This window comes from Cibotium barometz, chromosome 12, assembly GCF_041138505.1.
Source record: "Cibotium barometz isolate CiBa-2024 chromosome 12, ASM4113850v1, whole genome shotgun sequence".
NCBI lineage: Eukaryota > Viridiplantae > Streptophyta > Polypodiopsida > Cyatheales > Cibotiaceae > Cibotium > Cibotium barometz.
In genome coordinates, this window is record NC_141057.1 from 9,759,039 (window position 1) to 9,777,599 (window position 18,561).

The 18,561-nt window shown below is 44.2% G+C and overlaps 1 protein-coding gene across 2 annotated transcripts in view; it reads right to left on the bottom strand.

Moving 5' to 3' along the window:
* Nucleotides 1-945: 945 nt before the first annotated feature.
* The window catches only part of LOC147633032 (uncharacterized), a 34,137-nt gene continuing 16,521 nt past the window's right edge, over nucleotides 946-18,561 (bottom strand). For both annotated transcript variants that reach the window (XM_086806030.1, XM_086806031.1), the window contains 7 exons: nucleotides 13,411-13,663; nucleotides 13,163-13,258; nucleotides 12,862-12,990; nucleotides 12,705-12,754; nucleotides 12,497-12,594; nucleotides 12,106-12,390; nucleotides 946-1,654 (listed from right to left, as the gene is read on the bottom strand). In XM_086806030.1, the coding sequence (XP_086662156.1) occupies nucleotides 1,148-1,654; nucleotides 12,106-12,390; nucleotides 12,497-12,594; nucleotides 12,705-12,754; nucleotides 12,862-12,990; nucleotides 13,163-13,258; nucleotides 13,411-13,663 (1,418 nt within the window). In that variant the 3' untranslated portion in view covers nucleotides 946-1,147. The remainder of the gene's footprint in view (nucleotides 1,655-12,105; nucleotides 12,391-12,496; nucleotides 12,595-12,704; nucleotides 12,755-12,861; nucleotides 12,991-13,162; nucleotides 13,259-13,410; nucleotides 13,664-18,561) is intronic.

The window sequence follows — 18,561 nt, forward strand, 5'->3', positions numbered from 1 at the left end:
TTTCATTTCATTTCTCTCTCTCTCTCTCTCTCTCTCTCTCTCTCTCTCACATTCTCATTAGATTACAATACTTAAAAGAATAGAAGTAGGAAAATCATGGAACTTTACAAATCCCATGCCCTCTTATACATGGTATAGTAAAGTTATCATCAAAATTTATTGCATAAAAGCACTTTTAAGTGCTAATTAGCACTTTTAAGTGCTAACAAATGGGTTTTAGCACCGAAGCATAATTAACTACATTGTTTCATATTATGGGGCTAGTTATTCCATCTACGCTTTTCAATCTTTGAAACGGCATCGATGTTGCATTTCCTGGCTTTATCATCGTACCAAGTTGATCTTTTCAAATCCATGTAATCAGAGATGGTTTAGCACTTGGCTATGTCAAAATCGCCCAAGCTTGCAAGGCAATGCAAGCCACATTATTATTGTTATTATAAAAAACAACAATGCCCAGTTTATATCTCGAATTTTTAATGATACAAAGAAAGATTCACAAGCTTTGCAAAGCACAATTTAGTAGTAATGATAAAAAGCAACACACAATCAGCTATCCTTTCAAGGAGGAGCACAGGACTCATCTCACATAATTACTGTACTTGCAGAAGCCAAAAACAGTCAAAAGGAGTGGAAACAAAACAAATTACTATTAACCTACACCCCTACAACATATTTTCCTGCATGCTTTTGTGTTATCTATAGGAAGCTACTTTAATGTCAGCAGTATATGAATTTCGGTGCACAGTACATGCAATTCGAGTTGACTTGCAGCATTACAAAAAGGGATACACTTTCCTATCCATTCTCCAGCTAAAAAGTTCCAAACAAACCCAAAATAATTCTTCTGATACAAGCATCAACTGAGTGTGTGTGTGTGTGTGTGTGTGTGTGTGAGAGAGAGAGAGAGAGAGAGCATCCTGCTCTTCAAAGATAGACTTTGAATACAATCCCAATGTCATGATTTCCCATCTCAACTAATTTTCATAGGAATGTTACGAAACAAGGTGAAGAGCCTTGCTTAAAAATAAGGTTAGTATACATATGCTCACACACTTGCCAGTGGCAACTCTGATACAAGAAATGGATAATAATGGGCTCAAAGCAATATGCTTGCACAATCTCTTCCCTTTATCATCTCCTAACGTCATCTAGTTTCACCTTCATACACATGATGCTGGGCCTCCTCTAGAAGCAGTGTTAAGAGTGCCTCACACATCTGCGAGGCGTCAGATTCCTGAACTTCTTTGCGTGATCGAGAGTAAACCATCCAAGCATGGTCAAACTTTCGATCAGGCCTCACCACTACAGACCCAGGAATTTCTGCATCCTTTCGGACCACAAGGCCATCACTCTTCTCCCCATATCTTAGGTCCAAGTGTAGTGCACAGATGGCCATAGCAGCTGCCAAAGGAATGATAACAGGTAGCTTAGTGGCTGGTATAGGGTCTTGAAAATCTGCTCCATGTATGGCAGATAAAGGTAGCCAAGGAAGCTCGGCATGCGCTATATGTGACATGGTAGATATAACACCAGGCGCAATGCTCACTTGGGTATGAAAGGAGACTGTTGGAAAATCAGCTGGTAGTGGATGCTTTGCCAAGAACTCCCGTCTCTTATCATAAGTTAAGTCTTCTAGAGAACGAATGTCACCCTGAAAATTAAACAAGAATAAAATGAACAAGAAGTAAGCAGTAGAGAGATAACGCCCTTACAAACAGGCTACAAGACCGTATAGCACTACTGCCTTTTATGAAACAGGGATGGTCAATATCCCCGACCCTTTTTGGTATTTACAATAACAATCCAATTTACACACTGGAAGGAGCATGTTTTACACTGGCAAAGACAGTTACCCTACTGCACTTGTATATGTCAATGAACTATCACAGTTATTGCATACAGACTTTCTATCAGAAACACAAATTAACCTTGGGAACACCAACATTACGGTCATCCACAATAGACTTCAATAGACTTCGAAATTCTGTTACATGGATAGTGAGCCAGTGCACATGCATTTGCTTCAATATTGTATTCTCCTGGAGCAACTCTCAGACAAGGAATCAAAGATGAACCCATTCCGTGTAGTCCAAATATGCCAAAGTCCTGTCCATCTAAGGAAATGGAATATCACAAGTGACTGTCCGAAGTAATGACTTGAGGACAAATCCCAAATATCCACTGATGAGCCAAAACAGTAGACCTCTCTACTGCCTCCCAAACGCGAGAGACAAAAGACCAAATCTGACGGGCCACTGGACGACTCATGAACAGATGCATAACTGTTTCAGTGCATGTCGTGCAGAAGAAGCAAGAGGCCAATGTAATTTTACGACGGCTGAGCTGATCCCATGTAGGTAACCCTCCCACCAACATCCTCCAAATGAAAACCTTACCTTGGTAAGGGAGTTTAGACTGCCAACCACGCATAAGAGTTTTCTGCCACCATGATTTAGATTTGTGCAATCCCCACACCTTATTGGCCTTGGCTGAAACCCAATCTTTCTCTGATACGAGCTTATGATAGACCTGGTTAGCTGAAAGTGATATCAAGTCACCAGATTTACATAGTGCCCAATCAAGCCAAGGCTGATCTGTAGATGGCCAAGGCAATGGAGTAAAAGGCTCAACTGCATACATGATGTCAACCCATAGTGGCTGAAATGTCCGAGGAACCCTAAAGTGCTGCCGAATACGATGAAACGAATATGGCCTATCACGACCAGGTATCACAGCATCTCAGATTCTAACCAAGCCTAACCTGACCATGCGGTTGAGTCGTATGCGTGAAGCATCTTTGTCTGGCCAAACAATGACACGCGACTCCACAAATGTTTCGTACTGCAAAGAGTTCAAAAGTAGTCTTTCATGACCAAGATCCCACCAAGCCAATAGTAGAACTTCATGCCAAGAAAGGAGAATATGCGATAAAATGTGAGATGAGCGAATACGGACAGGATGAGCCGCGTTCACAATGTCCCACCATGAAGCCTGCACACGTGTCCGTCCATGTGACAATCCCTCCAACTCAATCAAGTCACGAGCCATGAATACCCAAGGCTGCTCTTGCAAACACATATCCTGAAAAAGCACCCACCTACGCGCCACCATATGCAAGCCGACATCTAGTAAAGCAGCCCCACCCATTCTTTTGGGTGTCGTAATGTGATTCCAAGCTATCCATGTTTGACCCATAATATTTCCTTGCCTCTTCCACATCATAAACCGAATGGGAGCAACCAAACGGAGAAGAGATTTGTGCGTCCAAGGTAGCAAAGGCAAAAAATAGGAAATCATGCTAAGCATAATAAACTGAGCTACCTTAACCCTCACGTGCATAGGCCACCCTTGAGCTTTCCAATACACAAATTTATCCGAGATCCGAGCAGAAATCCAAGCAAGAAGCGCTTGGGGGTCCACATCCACACCCACCGGATACCCAAGAAATTATTCCAAGCTTCCATTGCTCGATCTATACTGACTTTTTCGGCCCTGAGAAACATAAAAGTGTCATCCGCAAGGGGTTGAGCAACCAATTGCTTGCCATCGCACTGCCAGGGACGTCCTCATATCCAAGGGCCGGGCCGCTGTCCGTGGCCCAAGCCACCAACCACTTCACCATGCGATGCCATAGCATCTAGGCGAGATAACATAGGATAAGTGGCAATGGCAAAGAAAAGAGGGCTAAGAGGACAGCCCTGCCGGAGAGAACGGGTGAGAGAAATACCATCCGAAAGTCCTCCATTGAGCATAATCCGCGTGATAGAGCCAGAGCCAAGTAAATGCACCAAATTAGCCATTTTGGGACCAAAGCCCATGGCTGTCATTAACTGAGAAAGGAAAGACCAACTGACATGATCAAAAGCTTTTTCAAGATCCAGCTGCACCATCACAATCTCTTGCTTCTTTGCCTTGGCATAATCCACTCCAATTTGAACATTAAGAATATTATGCAAAATATTCCTGCCATGCACAAATCCATATTGATAGAGTAGGAAGCACCTTCTGCAAGCGATTGGCGAAAATCTTTGTAAAGATTTTATACATAATACCCATAAGTGAGATGGGGCGCCATTGAGCCAAAGAAGTAGGCGAAGGGAGTTTGGGCAACAAACGAAGTATGCCCAACTTCCAATCGGCAGGCATATATCCCTCATCCCAAACCCTTTGACAAATAAGCGTCAAAGGCTCTGCAAGCTGATCAGCATATTTTCGGAGAAACTCATTTGTCAAACCATCCCAACCAGGACTCTTTCCCATGGGAAGTTTGGAGAGAACAGCTTCCGCTTCCCCTTGAGTAACATGAGCATCAAGCTGAACCGCCATATCAGGGTCAACTTGATATCGTACTTCAGCAAACAATGACTCCCTTGCAGCCAGGACAACCGGCGAGACATCCTCTTGAGGGGCAAGCAAATCTTCATAAAACCTGATGCAATGCTGAATAACCTCAGAAGGTTGAGTAACAAGGTTGCCTTGGGCATCCATCAGCCTAACAATATTCTCACGTATATGTTTTTGATGCAACTTATCATAGAAGCGATGAGATTGACAGTTAGCATCCCGCAAAGCATCAAGACGTGCAAGTAGTTTAAAACGAACATATTGTGCTTCCTGCACCCTAGATAGCTCCTTTTTCAGCCATTCTATTGCATCCACAACTTCAGCATCCATAGAGTCAGTAAACATGAACGCCTGCAAGCCCTTTAAAAGCGACTCAAGAAGAGCCACATGCTGTTTTTGTATAGAGGCATTAGCAAGACCATAATGCCGTGCTAATTTCCGAGTGTTGGTAAGGAACACTCGCCAAGCATGATAATCAGCCATGGACACTCTTGTGGAGAAATGTCGTATCAACTGACGCATATAAACATCAAAAACTTCATGCTCCAAAAAAGTGTGATTTAAGCGCAAAGGCAAGCGTCCCAACGAGCCTTTATATGCATCCACAGGATGATAGACCATTTCAAACACAAGCGGCCAATGATCCGAGAAAACCTGTTGTGCTGATCAACCATCATAGTAAGAACCTCTGGCAAAAAGAGATCTTGATGTAAAATATACATCCTATCCAATCTAGCATAAGTGCCCCGAAACTGTTGTGAGGCATAAGTGTAACCCCTTTCATCTGGATGCAACCAAGACCACATGTCTTGTTTTAGCGACCTTGCTGCAAAAGCTTCCCACGCCATGCTCTCCTGGCCATCCATTACAGAATGAGACAACGTGGCTTGCTCCCTGGAGACACACATATTAAAGTCTCCCATCACAAAGCCAGGATGAGAGATTGAAAGAGCACACAAGTCATTCCACAGCAAACGGCGTGCACGAGCATTATTTGGAGCATACACCCCTAACAACCATAAAGGCGTATCATCCCAAACAATCTGTATCACTAGAAATCTTCCATGAACATCTTGAATCACAAGAGAAGGCTGAAACTGCGAACGAACAACAAACATAACACCTGACTGCAAAGCAGGATGTCCGCTGTAGAAAACATGAAACCCATTATATACATAGGCTTTGCTAGCCAACTTATGCTGCTTATGGTCAACTGCACACAAAACATCCCAACCATGACAAAAAGTTGTACGCCAAAGCCTGAACTGCTTTTGGCGCGAAGAAATACCCTTTACATTCCATTGTACAATTTTCATAAGCCTTCCCAGAAAAGGAATCAACGAGGCCGTGTACTAGGCCCAAGACAATCTGCCAAATCACGAACCTTTTGAAGCATTGCATTTTTAGACATGGTATTTGTGATCTCAGACTGCCCTTGGAGTTCCCGAGCACGTGCTGAAGGGTAATGACCATCCCATGGCGAGATGACCTCACCCTTCGAACCAAACACAAGAGGCAATTGTTGTTGTGCTTCTTTTGTTAGGCGACTTCTAATAGGATAGCGTTCTACTCTATCCACCCCAAGAGCCCCTGTACCCTGAGAAAGTTGGCCTCCCGGCCTCTCAATCCTGGTCTGTTGCTGGGCACCTGAACCCAAAGGGCGACGAGCATATGTATGTAAGGGCCCCCTGATGAGTACGCAAAGGCCCCTGCCAAACAGCATCTGAGAAATCCCCCCGCGGGGCAACAAATCGTGTCCTTTTACCACGTACTTCCACCCATGGCTGCTCAACCTCATTCTGAACATCCACATGTACATCCATGTGCTGGGCATCATGTAAAGGAGCATCATGCTCATCTTCCACGGGCAACTGCCCATCAACGATATCCTTGGTAGTAGCAACAACTTGTTCTATCTTAGGACATTCGGAGACAAAGTGGCCCATCTCACCACATTTGAAACAGTGGCCAGCAAATGTATCCCACCTCAATTCATACATTAAAGGTTGCAGCCATATTGAAACGCTAATGTGTCGGCCTAGGTCTCCCAGTATCCCACAACATGCATAGACGATTTCGGTTTCTAGATGTCATTCGAGGCACCACCAAGACATCACCGATACCTCGCATGAGACCTGGTAAAACACGCCAAAACATTGGTGGGAATTGTTTCACTTCAACCCAAACTGGGCAAGCCTGGCGCAACATATCTTGGTACTCCAGGAGGTCGGGGGCCGAGTTTTGAGCTGACCAGATCAGTCCGTCAGGGGTGTCCTCTCGCCCCTTTCCTTTTTCTCTTCTTTGCGGAGGCTATGAGTATGTATTTGACGGCAGAGGAGGTTGGTTTGAGAGGACTTCAGCTCCCAGTCCGGGGGGAGGATTTGCTTGATGCAGAGTTTGCAGACGACACGGGCTTATTTTTGCATGGCCAAGAGGCCAATCTTATTCGGGCAGAGCAGTCGCTCCAGGTTTTTAGTGCAGCTTCGGGAGCATTGATCAATTGGCGCAAGACAGTGGCCTTTTGGATCAGTAGTGCTCCCACTCCGGCATGGAGTCCGGACCCCGGTTTTAGATGGATTCCTTCCGGCACAGCAGTGCGGTATTTGGGATGCCAGATTGGCCTCGATTTGTCACCCGAGCAGCAGATTGCCCCGCTTCTTCTGAGCATTCGGAAGAAGCTATTGTATTGGAGTACAGCTCGACTATCCTTGGCTGGGAGGGTGGTGGTGGCAAATCAGGTGCTGTTAGTGACTATGTGGTACATTACGTCTTGCTGGATTTTCTCGAGCTCTTGCATCAGCCAGGTACAGAGGCTGATCAGGAACTTTCTGTGGTCTGGGCGGGACGGTCAGCCAGCCCGGGCAAAGGTTGCATGGGCAGTTATTACACTTCCGTTGGCTCAGGGCGGTTTGGGCATTATAGATCCAGTCGATCAGAGTAGAGCCTTATTGGGGAAGCTTATTGTTCGGGGGTTGCTTCCAGGCGCTGAGCCTTGGAAAGAGCTCCTCTTGCAGCGACTGCAGGCCCGGGCGCCTCCTGCAGGGGGTACTTGGGCACCAAAGATTCGCTGGATTTTCATAGAGATGAGGAGGACAGGCCTCAGTAGAGGATGGGAGGACAGATTTGCTTTGAGTATCCTGCGAGCTTGGGAGCTACTGAGACCGGGGCTCTCTCAGCGGCCTCCGTCTTGTGTTGAGGAGCGGGCCAGGCAGCCGCTCATCTGGAGCCCAGCGGTTCGTACAGAGCAGGGTCATATGCTGGGTTCTCGGCCTCGTCTAGCCTGGGGACCTTTAGCGGCAGGCCCAGCTCGTAGTTTTGGAGACTGGCAGGCTTTCTGCAGTCTACCAGAGGAGACCCAGGTGGAGAGGCTGAGTCACTTCAGAGGGGGGTTGATTATGAGGGATGATATTCGGGAGGCACTTACAGAGGAGTGGTTCACACCTCTCGAGCCAGTGGCCCCACGGTGGATGGGTGCCTTCACACAGTTGGAGATCCTGATTGCTGTCAGAGCTAGCACTGAGGATGGCAGATGCCTCTATTATGAGATTCAGGATGAGGGCCGACTCCAGAGAGTGGAGGTGGAGTCGCCTTTGGTTGCAGAGTGCACCTTTCAGAGGATTCGGGTAGTGGCTGCCGCTTCTCGGAAGTGGCATATTGACCCCGACCCTGTTGACGTGCTCCCGGATTGGCGCATATGGGCATATGCAGCGCGCCCCTTGGCCCGGCTGCAGTGGGACCCCGGAGAGTACGAGTGGCATGATCCTTATGCATCCCTTGAGGCCACAGAGATCACATTTTTCCAGTATACTGTTCGGCTGGGATGGCATATCTTGACGGCGAGGAGGACGGTTTCTCCAGCGGCATCGGGGCATTGGCGATTGCAGGGACTATCACAGGAGTTCCTGGAGGATTTCTGGGCTCGGCTCTGGGCTAGTCGACAGGCCCGCAGGATCTCGGCTTTTCAGTGGCTGGTCGCCCACAGGGGCTCAGCAGTTGGCACTTGGCTTGTTTACAGCGGTCTCCCGGTGGCCTGCGTCCGATGCGGCCACCCTATGGAGACACAGCGACATTGCCTTTGGGACTGCCCTCAGGCTCAGCAGATTTGGCTGCGGATGCTGCGTATTCTGGCCCCCCTCTCTCCAGAGGGTATGTTTACGTGGGGTGCCGCTGCTTGGTCGACTTCGTCAGGGCCTGCTATGGGCTATGAGATGGAGCAGGGCAGTCAGGCCATCAGCTTTATTAGGGGCCAGCCTCGCCTGGTTCCGGCACCGGATTACTCGTCCGCCAGCTGGACACAGGAGAGGGATTTACGATGGGAGCTCCTCAGCAGCCTCACCATCTGGTTCACCTGGAGGGCCCGGTGCTTCACGGCCTTTGAGGGGAGATTGGAGCCACCAGCAGAGACTGTTCGAGGGATTTGGCAGGAGTTGATCCACACCCTGCGAGGTCAGTACGACCGCATCCGGGGAGACTCGGATGAGGCGATCTTACGGCGCCAGGCCTTTCATACCACTTGGCGCTGCGGCCCGTTCTACACCCTACACACGGGATCCCCCCGTTGGCACTACAGGCCTCCTGTTTGGCTCTTCCCCCCCCCCATTGTATGATTTAGCCGTTCAGTCCTTTAGACTGATTTTTGTATTTTGCAGCACCTAGGGAGAGTCTCCCGGGCTGCCATGATGTATTCACTGCTCTTCTCTCTGTTAGGAGCAGGAGAGATCTCTTTTGTAGCCCTACGGGCGTTTTTTACATAACTAATGAAAGGATCTTTTCTCGGAAAAAAAAAACATATCTTGGTACTCTGCCATAGGCTTCCACGGAACCACATGAACCAACTGCCCATCCAAAAAGAGTGGCACCTGCTCCAAGACTTCCCTACGGGCTTCCGAAGTGCGAAAAAGTATTTTCATAAAAGCCTCTCGGACCATCATAAATCTCCTCAAGTGCCTCAGGCGACACCAAGCGGCCCAACCATGCTCTAAGACGAGGCAACAACGGAATACGCCTAGTAAAGAAGAAGATAGCAGCACGATCATGAAAATCTGCTAGCTGTTGTAGCAACAAAGGAGTCTCCATGCATATATCAGCCACACCACCATTATCTACTGCAGCCATTTGCACGCTATTTGCCTTCACATATTCTTGCAGAAGCTCACCAGTGATCTACAACAAACGTGCAAACTCCGGAGAAGGTACCTGAGAACTTTCCTCTGCATTCTCTCCGACATTCACCGGAGTGTAGCTTGCATCAACATCAAGCCTTTGACGTTTTTGTTGCTCCGAGGCATCTGAAGCATAACCCACATCCTTCTCGATCATCTCCTCAATAAGATCCATGTTAAGGCTATTGGCAGCCATGCCACCAACAGCAGCAGCCGGGTCATCCAAATCCATGTACAAAAGCAAAGAAAACCCACTCTCTCTCTCTCTCTCTCTCTCTCTCTCTCTCTCTCTCTCTCTCTCTCTCTCTGCTGCAAGGAAAACCCTAAAACAGTAGCTTTGATGTAGGCGAAACCCTAAAACAGCAGCTGTAAACCCCAGACAGCAACAAAACCTCTGTTCGAAACACTAAAAAAACTGTTTTGCTGCAGGAAAAACCCTAAAACAGCACGTGTAAACCCTAAAACAGCAGCAAAATTTCTGATTGAAACCCTAAAATAGCATCTTTGTTGTAGACGAAAACCTAAAACAGCAGCTATGTTGCAGACGAAACCCTAAAACAGCAGCTCTGTTACAGACGAAACCCTAAAACAGCAGTTTTGTTGCAGACGAAACCCTAAATCAACAACTCTGTTGCAGAGGAAACCCTAAAACAACAACTCTGTTGCAGACGAAACCCTAAAACAACAACTCTGTTGCAGACGAAACCCTAAAACATGTACAGGAAACCAAGATTCACCATTGCCATGCTATTTCTCTCTTCTCATCGCTTCGCCCTTCTCATTCATTTCCTTCCGGTGGATTTCTTTTTCCTCTCTCTCTCTCTCTCTCTCTCACTGTCCAGTATATTATGAGATACGAGGCCGTTTTCACTGCCTGTTTAGAGAGGGTTTTGGACCACTTTCTAGAGTCAGCACATGGGTTCAAACTAACTCTCCCATCGAGAATATGTCTATTTAAAGACAACTTTTTAACACTGATAGAAGAGGAGTTTATTGAGATATCCTTAATACTTAGGGAATCACCTATCACATGCATTGAGGATTTCTAAGGGACAGCTCCGTGTTTCATCACACAGGTTGCATGTAGAGGCAGGCCGAGAGGTGCATCTCACAAGGTATGCAGTATGCAAGGAGGTGGAGACAGGAACGTAAAGAGCTGCAGAATGCAAGGTATGCAGTATAAAGGAGGTGGAGACAGGAACATACTTAACTCCATTGTTCTGTATACTATGAGATGCAAGGGGGCTTTAATTGTTTGTTCAAGGAGGGCTTTAGTCCTTTCTGAAGAATCAATGTACGAGGACAAGATGTGTGGCACTCTATGTGCATGAAGTATGTATGTTGCATGCTGGAAGACAGCAAGCAAGCACTCCTTACTCTTTGTTTCCAGAATTGGTCAATGTAGATTAAGCCACTCTGCAAAGCCTTTGACTCCATCACCTGATCCCGTTTCAAGTTTGATAGGACGCCTGCAAGAGCTCCAGTTCTCACATAAGATGATCTGGAGTGTGGTGGCACTATACGAGGTAGTACCTGGCCAAGTATGTTCACCCAGTGGACTTCCACGGGAGATATATGTAGCACTATTGGGGTTAGTCAGGGCTGCCCACTCTCACCTACACTCTACAGTCTATACATTGATCGCAGTCTTTGTGGACAATTTTGGAGAGAGGCTCACCGTTGGCTCAGACACTAGTGTCCATATTGCTAGATGCTGACGACATTGTCTTGGTCTCAGATTCAGCCGAGGGTTTGCAGAAACACTTGGATGCATTAGACAGATTTTGCAAAGAGAGAGACCTTACAGTCAATTTGGGCAAAACTAAGGTTATGGTCTTCAACACATCTTATATGGTCACCTCACGATTATCTTTTTTATATGGGGAGGCCCCAGTGCAGATTGTGCAGAAGTACGTATACCTTGGAGTCACTGGTGTTTTCAGGCACATTTCCAAGAGCCCCATACTAAGTATCTGGAGAGAGAGTGTTTTCAGGCACATTTCCAGGAGCCCCATACTAAGTATTGGCTCTTTGACCGCAGCTATGTGTGGTGAAACCTTCTAGGGGCCAAGCTTAGGGAAGGATGAAAGGAGGAACATAGAGACGCTACAAGTGATAATGTTGTCACGCATGATCAGGAGTAAGCACATGACATTATACATACAAATTTTGGGGTGGCAGTGGATGTGGAAAGCCTCTATACAGTCATAGACCCATTTGGATCCCCTCACATTGTATCATCGCAGCATTTGTACCACTGGCACTTACAGGGCTATTGTTTCTTCTCTCAGCTCTAGTTGGGTTTTTTTATCATGTTTTTATTCGATGATTTTGTCACTTCATGGACACATTGTAACAATTTTGGTCTCATAGACCCTTTGGTCTTTTGTAGACAGTAATAGAACTTTCTTTTTTCTTTCGCAACATAAGGCTTAGATTGATCATTTTACTACCACAGAACTGTAAATAATCCGCCATAGATTTCTACACACAAACCAAAACAAGCAGCTAACACACTTCCAAAGTTCAGCATCTACATGGCACAAAAAACATAACACGTATGCAAAGCTCACAAAGCTGTGAATCAAATATTTACCTTGATAACTTTGCAAATTAGCAACTCCATGACACGTCGTGTTTCAACATCTGCAATCTGACCTTCCCGTAGTATGTCTGAAGCAATAGGGCTTCCACCATATGGAGACTGAACCACAACTAACCCAGCAACTTTGTCCTTCAAATCAGACCAATATTTAGAAATTGCTGCAGCTGCATCTACCCCACCCTTGCTGTGCCCGAGAAGCATTACACATTTTCCACAACCCCAATAGAGTTCTTCAATGTAATTTTTCAATTCAAGAGCATTGGTCTCCACAGATGCCTGTCCAGACAAACCTGACATCAGGACAGGAGCATGGCAAGCTGCAACAAGTGTACCAGGATGTTCTAGGATTAAGATGGGGAGGTTGCCAGCTACAAAAAGATACCTCACTATGTATTTTTGCAATATGACAAGTAAGACCCAACTTTGAAAAGTATTTCTTTGTGTCGACAAAATAGAGCGGGCCATGATTGCTAAACAAACCTGTTCCCAAAGAAGATTCAGATTTGTATGCATAAGAATTGGGACTCACTCCTGATATGAACTAAAGTGAAACAACTGAGATAAATTTTTGGTTGTAAAGAACTCAGTACCAGGAACTAGGAGGTAAACATAACTGTTTGGCAGCTTGTGTATTCCATTACTGTTGCAACCATAAAAGTCCGAACACATTAATTGACTGAGCTTCAAGTCTGTGCATGCCTGGGGCATAAACATTAGGTCACAACAACAACAAGCACAATAACATACCTGACCAAACCAAGAAGCTGCACAAACCTATCCGTTCGGTCTTTCACAGGAGGCAGCTCAGGAATATGCTGCAGCCACCCAATATCATCAATAGAACCCCGTAGGGTAGACTGAATGCGACTGACAAGCCTGAGCATGACCAGAAAGGCAGGGATTAACCAAATATGCAACTGAAAAACCAAAACTCCACTAAAACAACAAGACTCAGTATATGTCTAATCTTAAAATCCAAAACTCCACTAAAAACAACAAGACTCAGTATATATAAGCTTTGTGACATTTTGATAGAAACACATTGTACCTTCTAACTTGGTTGCTTCTTTGACATACACAGTTTTGAAAAGATCTCATAAACGAAAAGGATAGTCGTCGTGCAAATGTAAAAGGAAAACAAAACCTGGAGCCCATAACTTCTAGTTAGTTGATACTTCAAATAAGAGGAGACAAAAGGGTTTTTCACTTAAAAAATGAAGAAAAAACCCGGCATAATAATTGCTTAAGACCGTGTCCAATGCACTTATTGATAAACAAGCTGCATGAAGTACTGACCCTTGTAGAAATGATGATGGAATATTTACAACAAGATGCCCAACTTCCATTATTGCGGATCCCATTAAGCAAATAAGCTGGCATAAACTTGCCCTAAGTATGAGGGTTGATAATGAGGAGCTGGGGGTATCAGCAAAAGCAATTAACTTTTGATTATGCTCTTCTGGCATTTGATCAAGCCTACTCCATTTAAGTATTTTTTTATCATTCAAAGAGAAAGTTTCTGAGTGTAACTCTTGGGCTACAGCCACTCCTGAAAGCAAACCCAAAAGGATACGAAAGTCAGAATTCAACCAATATTTATGTATACATATATACTGTACCGAGTCATTGATTCTTTCATTATCTGAGAGTTAAAAGACCCCAAAAGCATCAGCTTTTACAATATTGTATGTTTGTAGACTGGTGATTTACAATATTTGAGGAATGATTACACTTTAATTTTAATATTTCTTGGGCATGCTACTAATTTTTATATCACAGACAAACACATCTCAATTTTCGATTGCATAAAAAATTTAATACTACTGAAGAAGATCAGAAAGTTTAAAAGTGGAGAAAATAAAAGAGTAACATAAGAGTGGAAGGCCAAATCTTTTTTAAAAAACCCTGTGCTCGACTTTTGGGATCAGTGGAGGAGGAGGAGCATTTGAAGAGCCACCATGCCAACTACCAATGAGCTCATACACCTAGGTATGTACAGCACCAATAGAGGAGGGTTTTGTAGAGAAGCTCATACACCTAGGTATTCACATGTCACGTGCAATGAGGATGTCTCTTGGGCATCTGCAAATCTCATCACACCTGCTGCATTTAGAGACAAGCTTTGAGGTGTATTTGAAGCAGGAGCACATGGAGTTCCAGATGAGCAATATGCAAAACACAATAGTTGAGAAAGAGGAGCATGCTCTATTGCCTTTGGTCCAACATGTTATGCAATATGCAAATACTCAATCAGCTGAGAAAGAGGAGCATGATATATCTCATTTGGTATTATATGAGAACCAAGGGCGCTTTTATTGCTTTTTCAAGTAAGGTTTTGGCCCCCTTCACAGTACAATGACCAGTTGCACAACATTTTCTAGCATGAAAGTTGCAAACACACAAAGAGACTATGTGGATTCTACACACTGACCAAGTGGTGGACCAGACACACGCTCCTAATCTTTTTCTTCCTAGAATTGGGGCAGCAAAATGGCAAATACAGGCAACGAAATGGACAACACAGACTACATGCAACTTTCATGTCAGTGTCAGATTAGCACCATTAAGGAACAATATGTACCAAGACCGATGATTCACCATACCACATCTATTACCTGCAGGGTGACACAAAGTACACAGCAAAAACCAGTACAGCGCCCTCTTGGTCCTCGACAAATTCCATTGTTGTTTATCCACAACACCATTTGAAATATATGTTACCAAGACACATACTACTGGTTGTTTGTTTTGTCAAGTATGCCATCCCCAAAGGGCACAATACTTTCATCCTAGTTGCAAATTATTGCTCTCTACAAGCCTTAAGTTTCCCCAAAAAAGAGGCATCTATTAAGTATGAAAAAAATTTACAAAAAGGGAGATATCAGACCAAGCAAGGGGGAAACCTCAACCAATCAGGTGCCTTGCGCTGCCAGCAAGGCCCCATATGAGATCGAGTGAAAAAGATGCTTGATCCCATTCTCTCATAAATTGGCCATGTTTCCTCTCTGTGGCCCTCGAAGTTCCCTAAATCCTCGCCCAAGAGGCATGAGCATGTGGATAATATCACAGCAGATCCTGCAAATGCACTGGGTATCATAAACCAAAGTGCCCTCCATGGCCTCAGTGCATGTAGCCTTCCAGATGTGCCACACTATGATGCTAGCAATAATCTCCCATGCATAGTCCAACCTCTGAGCTGGAGGTACGTAGCCTGACTCTGGCATGTTCTAAAGAAGACACCGTTGACCCAAACTCTGGGTAACCTGCATGATCATATCTCTATCGCTCCCTTCAAATCTAATTTGTGGGCCCAACAATGTCAACCAGACAATAGCACCAAAAAAAATGTAGGCATATTTCCTCATCCTTCCAAAGAGGTGTGCTATTGCAGTCCATATCCTATGTGCCTCCCTGCACTCCCATAAGCAATGGTAAACTGCCTCTGAAGCTCCCACACATCTCGAACAGGCTAGGCTAGCGCCAATGACCGACCTACACTGGTTGGTGGAAAGTCCACTATGTAGAGAAAGCCAAATGAAAGAGGAAATCTTTGTTTCCCTGTACAAGTGCAACAACCTCTACCAAAAAGCTCCCTGAATAACAAAGGGTGATCCCATAAGCCTCCCAATGCGGTCTAGAAGTAGGAACTCTCTAGATTTGTCCCACAACCAAGTGTCTGGCGTTCTGCATAGTGCAACCAAAGAAGGGCATGCCCTTCTTGGGGTTAAAGGCATCCCTCCACTCCCACTCACCAGGGTCCCAGTGCAAGTATTTGATAGGACACCCACATATAACCAGAGGCTCCAAGACTCCGTAATCATCCCTTGAGATGGATCAATATTGCTTTCCCGCCCTGCCCACCACTCTCACCGGCCGGACCGCCAGACCCTCAATGATATCCTGCGCAAGACTTCTCTCCAAGAGCCATCTATCCGGAATGGAGTAGAAGACCGGTACATCATCCTCACCCAAAGTGGGGAGGCACATGACCTGAATAGGTCCCCCTGTTCCTGAGAATACCCCAAACCATAAGTGATGAGGCCCTTCCACGAAGTTCCCTGTGATCCAGTGGGGTTAGGTATGGCTGCATTCACCTACATAATCCTGTGACTAGTGCCTCTCAAGTGCTAGGTGCGAGGCATTCTTTCATCCTCCATGAGACTCATGAGCCTTTTCCAATCCAACACTGAGGGACGAAGAGTCACCCAAGCAACCCACTGGATACGTGTGGCTTCTCCAAGAAGTCTACCAAATTCATCCAAGATCAAGTCATTCCACACAATGGGTTGCCTGTAAGCCTCCTCAACTAACTGTCACCATTTGGCCACCCAATTGGTCCACCCATGCTTTCTCATCATGTATGTACATTGGACTAGTGTCCATGGTAGTTGAATATGCCAGGGATTGAGGCCACTCGTGTGATATTGTGGAATTGACTTTCCGTTGGGACTTGTGCCTCTGTGTACATGCCCGAAAATGCCTGGTGGATTGGTGTTCCATTGGGTCTAGTACCTCGTGTACTTTCTTGGAGCACGTCTATTTTGGTATAGTCTCATGAACGGGGATTGTCTATACCAATGCTGCATTGCATAGCATCTTTATGTGCTTGATTGCAATTGAAATTGCATGTTGTTTTCATGCTTGCTTGACCAATGCATAGTTCCAGGTAAGGGGATGCCCGCCCATGAACCGTGCGCAAGGTTGTTAGAGGCGTCAGAGGCATTTGGTACTACGAGGCGGGTATGGTACGCGCCTCGAAAGACTCGTATTTTTTAGAGACTTTAGAGGCGTGTTAGAGGTGTTTGTTTATATATATATATATTATATATGGAGTATATATATATATATATATATATATATATATATATATATATATATATATATATATATATATATATATATATATATATATATATATATATACTCTAATATATAGAGTATATATATATATATATATATATACTCTATATATATATATTATATATAGAGAGTATATATTATATACTATATATATATATATATATATCTATATATATATATATATATATATATATATTATATATACTTCATATATAATATATATAATATAATATAATATAATATAATATATATATATATATATATATATACACTCTATATATATATATATTATATATATATACATATATATATATATACATATATATATATATATATACACACACTCTATATATATATATATATTATATATTATATATATAATATATATAATATATATATATATAGAGTGTGTGTGTATATATATATATATATATATATACACACACTCTATATATATATATATATATATATATACACACACTCTATATATATATATATATTATATATTATATATATAATATATATAATATATATATATATAGAGTGTGTATATATATATATATATATATATATATATATAGAGAGAGAGAGAGAGAGAGAGAGAGATTTTATTAATGTCTTCCAAAAGACCGAACTCGGCCTATGAGACAAATCGGAGTACCTGAATGGGGTATCCTCTGTCATCCCAACAAAATGAAAAAGTACTAAACAAAAAAAGCTGAATCTGGGTGTGCAGGGGATGGAGCTCTACTACTAGGAGAAATGCAAAGCTATATGCATGGAGAGAGAGAGAGAGAGAGAGAGAGAGAGAGAGAGAGAGAGAAAGAAAGAAAGATTTTATTAACGTCTTCCAAAAGACCGAACTCGGTCTATGAGACAAATCGGTGTACCTGTATGGGGTATCCTCTGTCATCCCAACAAAATGAAAAAGTACTGAACTAAAAAGCTGAATCTGGGTGTGCAATAAGTACAATGAGTGGGGGAGGGGATGGAGCTCTACTACTAGGAGAATGCAAAGCTATATGCATGGAGTATACAATCATGATATGCAACCTAGCTAGCTCCATCCTGTACCATACTGGGGGTATAAAATGGTATACATCAATGAAGGGGGTGTCCACAGCTCCCTGAAGAACATGCCTGGGTGTGCTTTGAAGCGAGCCAGTCACTCCGCACCCTCTCTATGAAACTGAGCTCTGATCTCTGTCATCTCTCTCTGGTATAGGCATGGTGTCCGAAAGCCAGGTGTCCTCTGTCTCCTGCGGGCTCTGAGTGTCTCTGCTCTCTGGAGAGTAATTCCCTGCCGTAGTGGGATGGATCTTTGAAAAAATGTGGTAATCTGTGTCTGTCGTCCCCCCTTTGGAGCTGTCTGAGCATGTAATGATGTCTCTCTGTGGCGCTGTATGTCTAGAATGAATCTCCCCAGTATGCGCTAGTCTGCTGTCTCAAAGATCTGGCGTAGGGAATGTGGCTCTCTGAATAAAATGGGATATCTCTCTCTGATGGCTGTATATGCTCTACATCTGCATATATATATAGAGTGAAAGTTGAGAGAGAGAGAAAGAAAGAAAGAAAGTTATATTAACG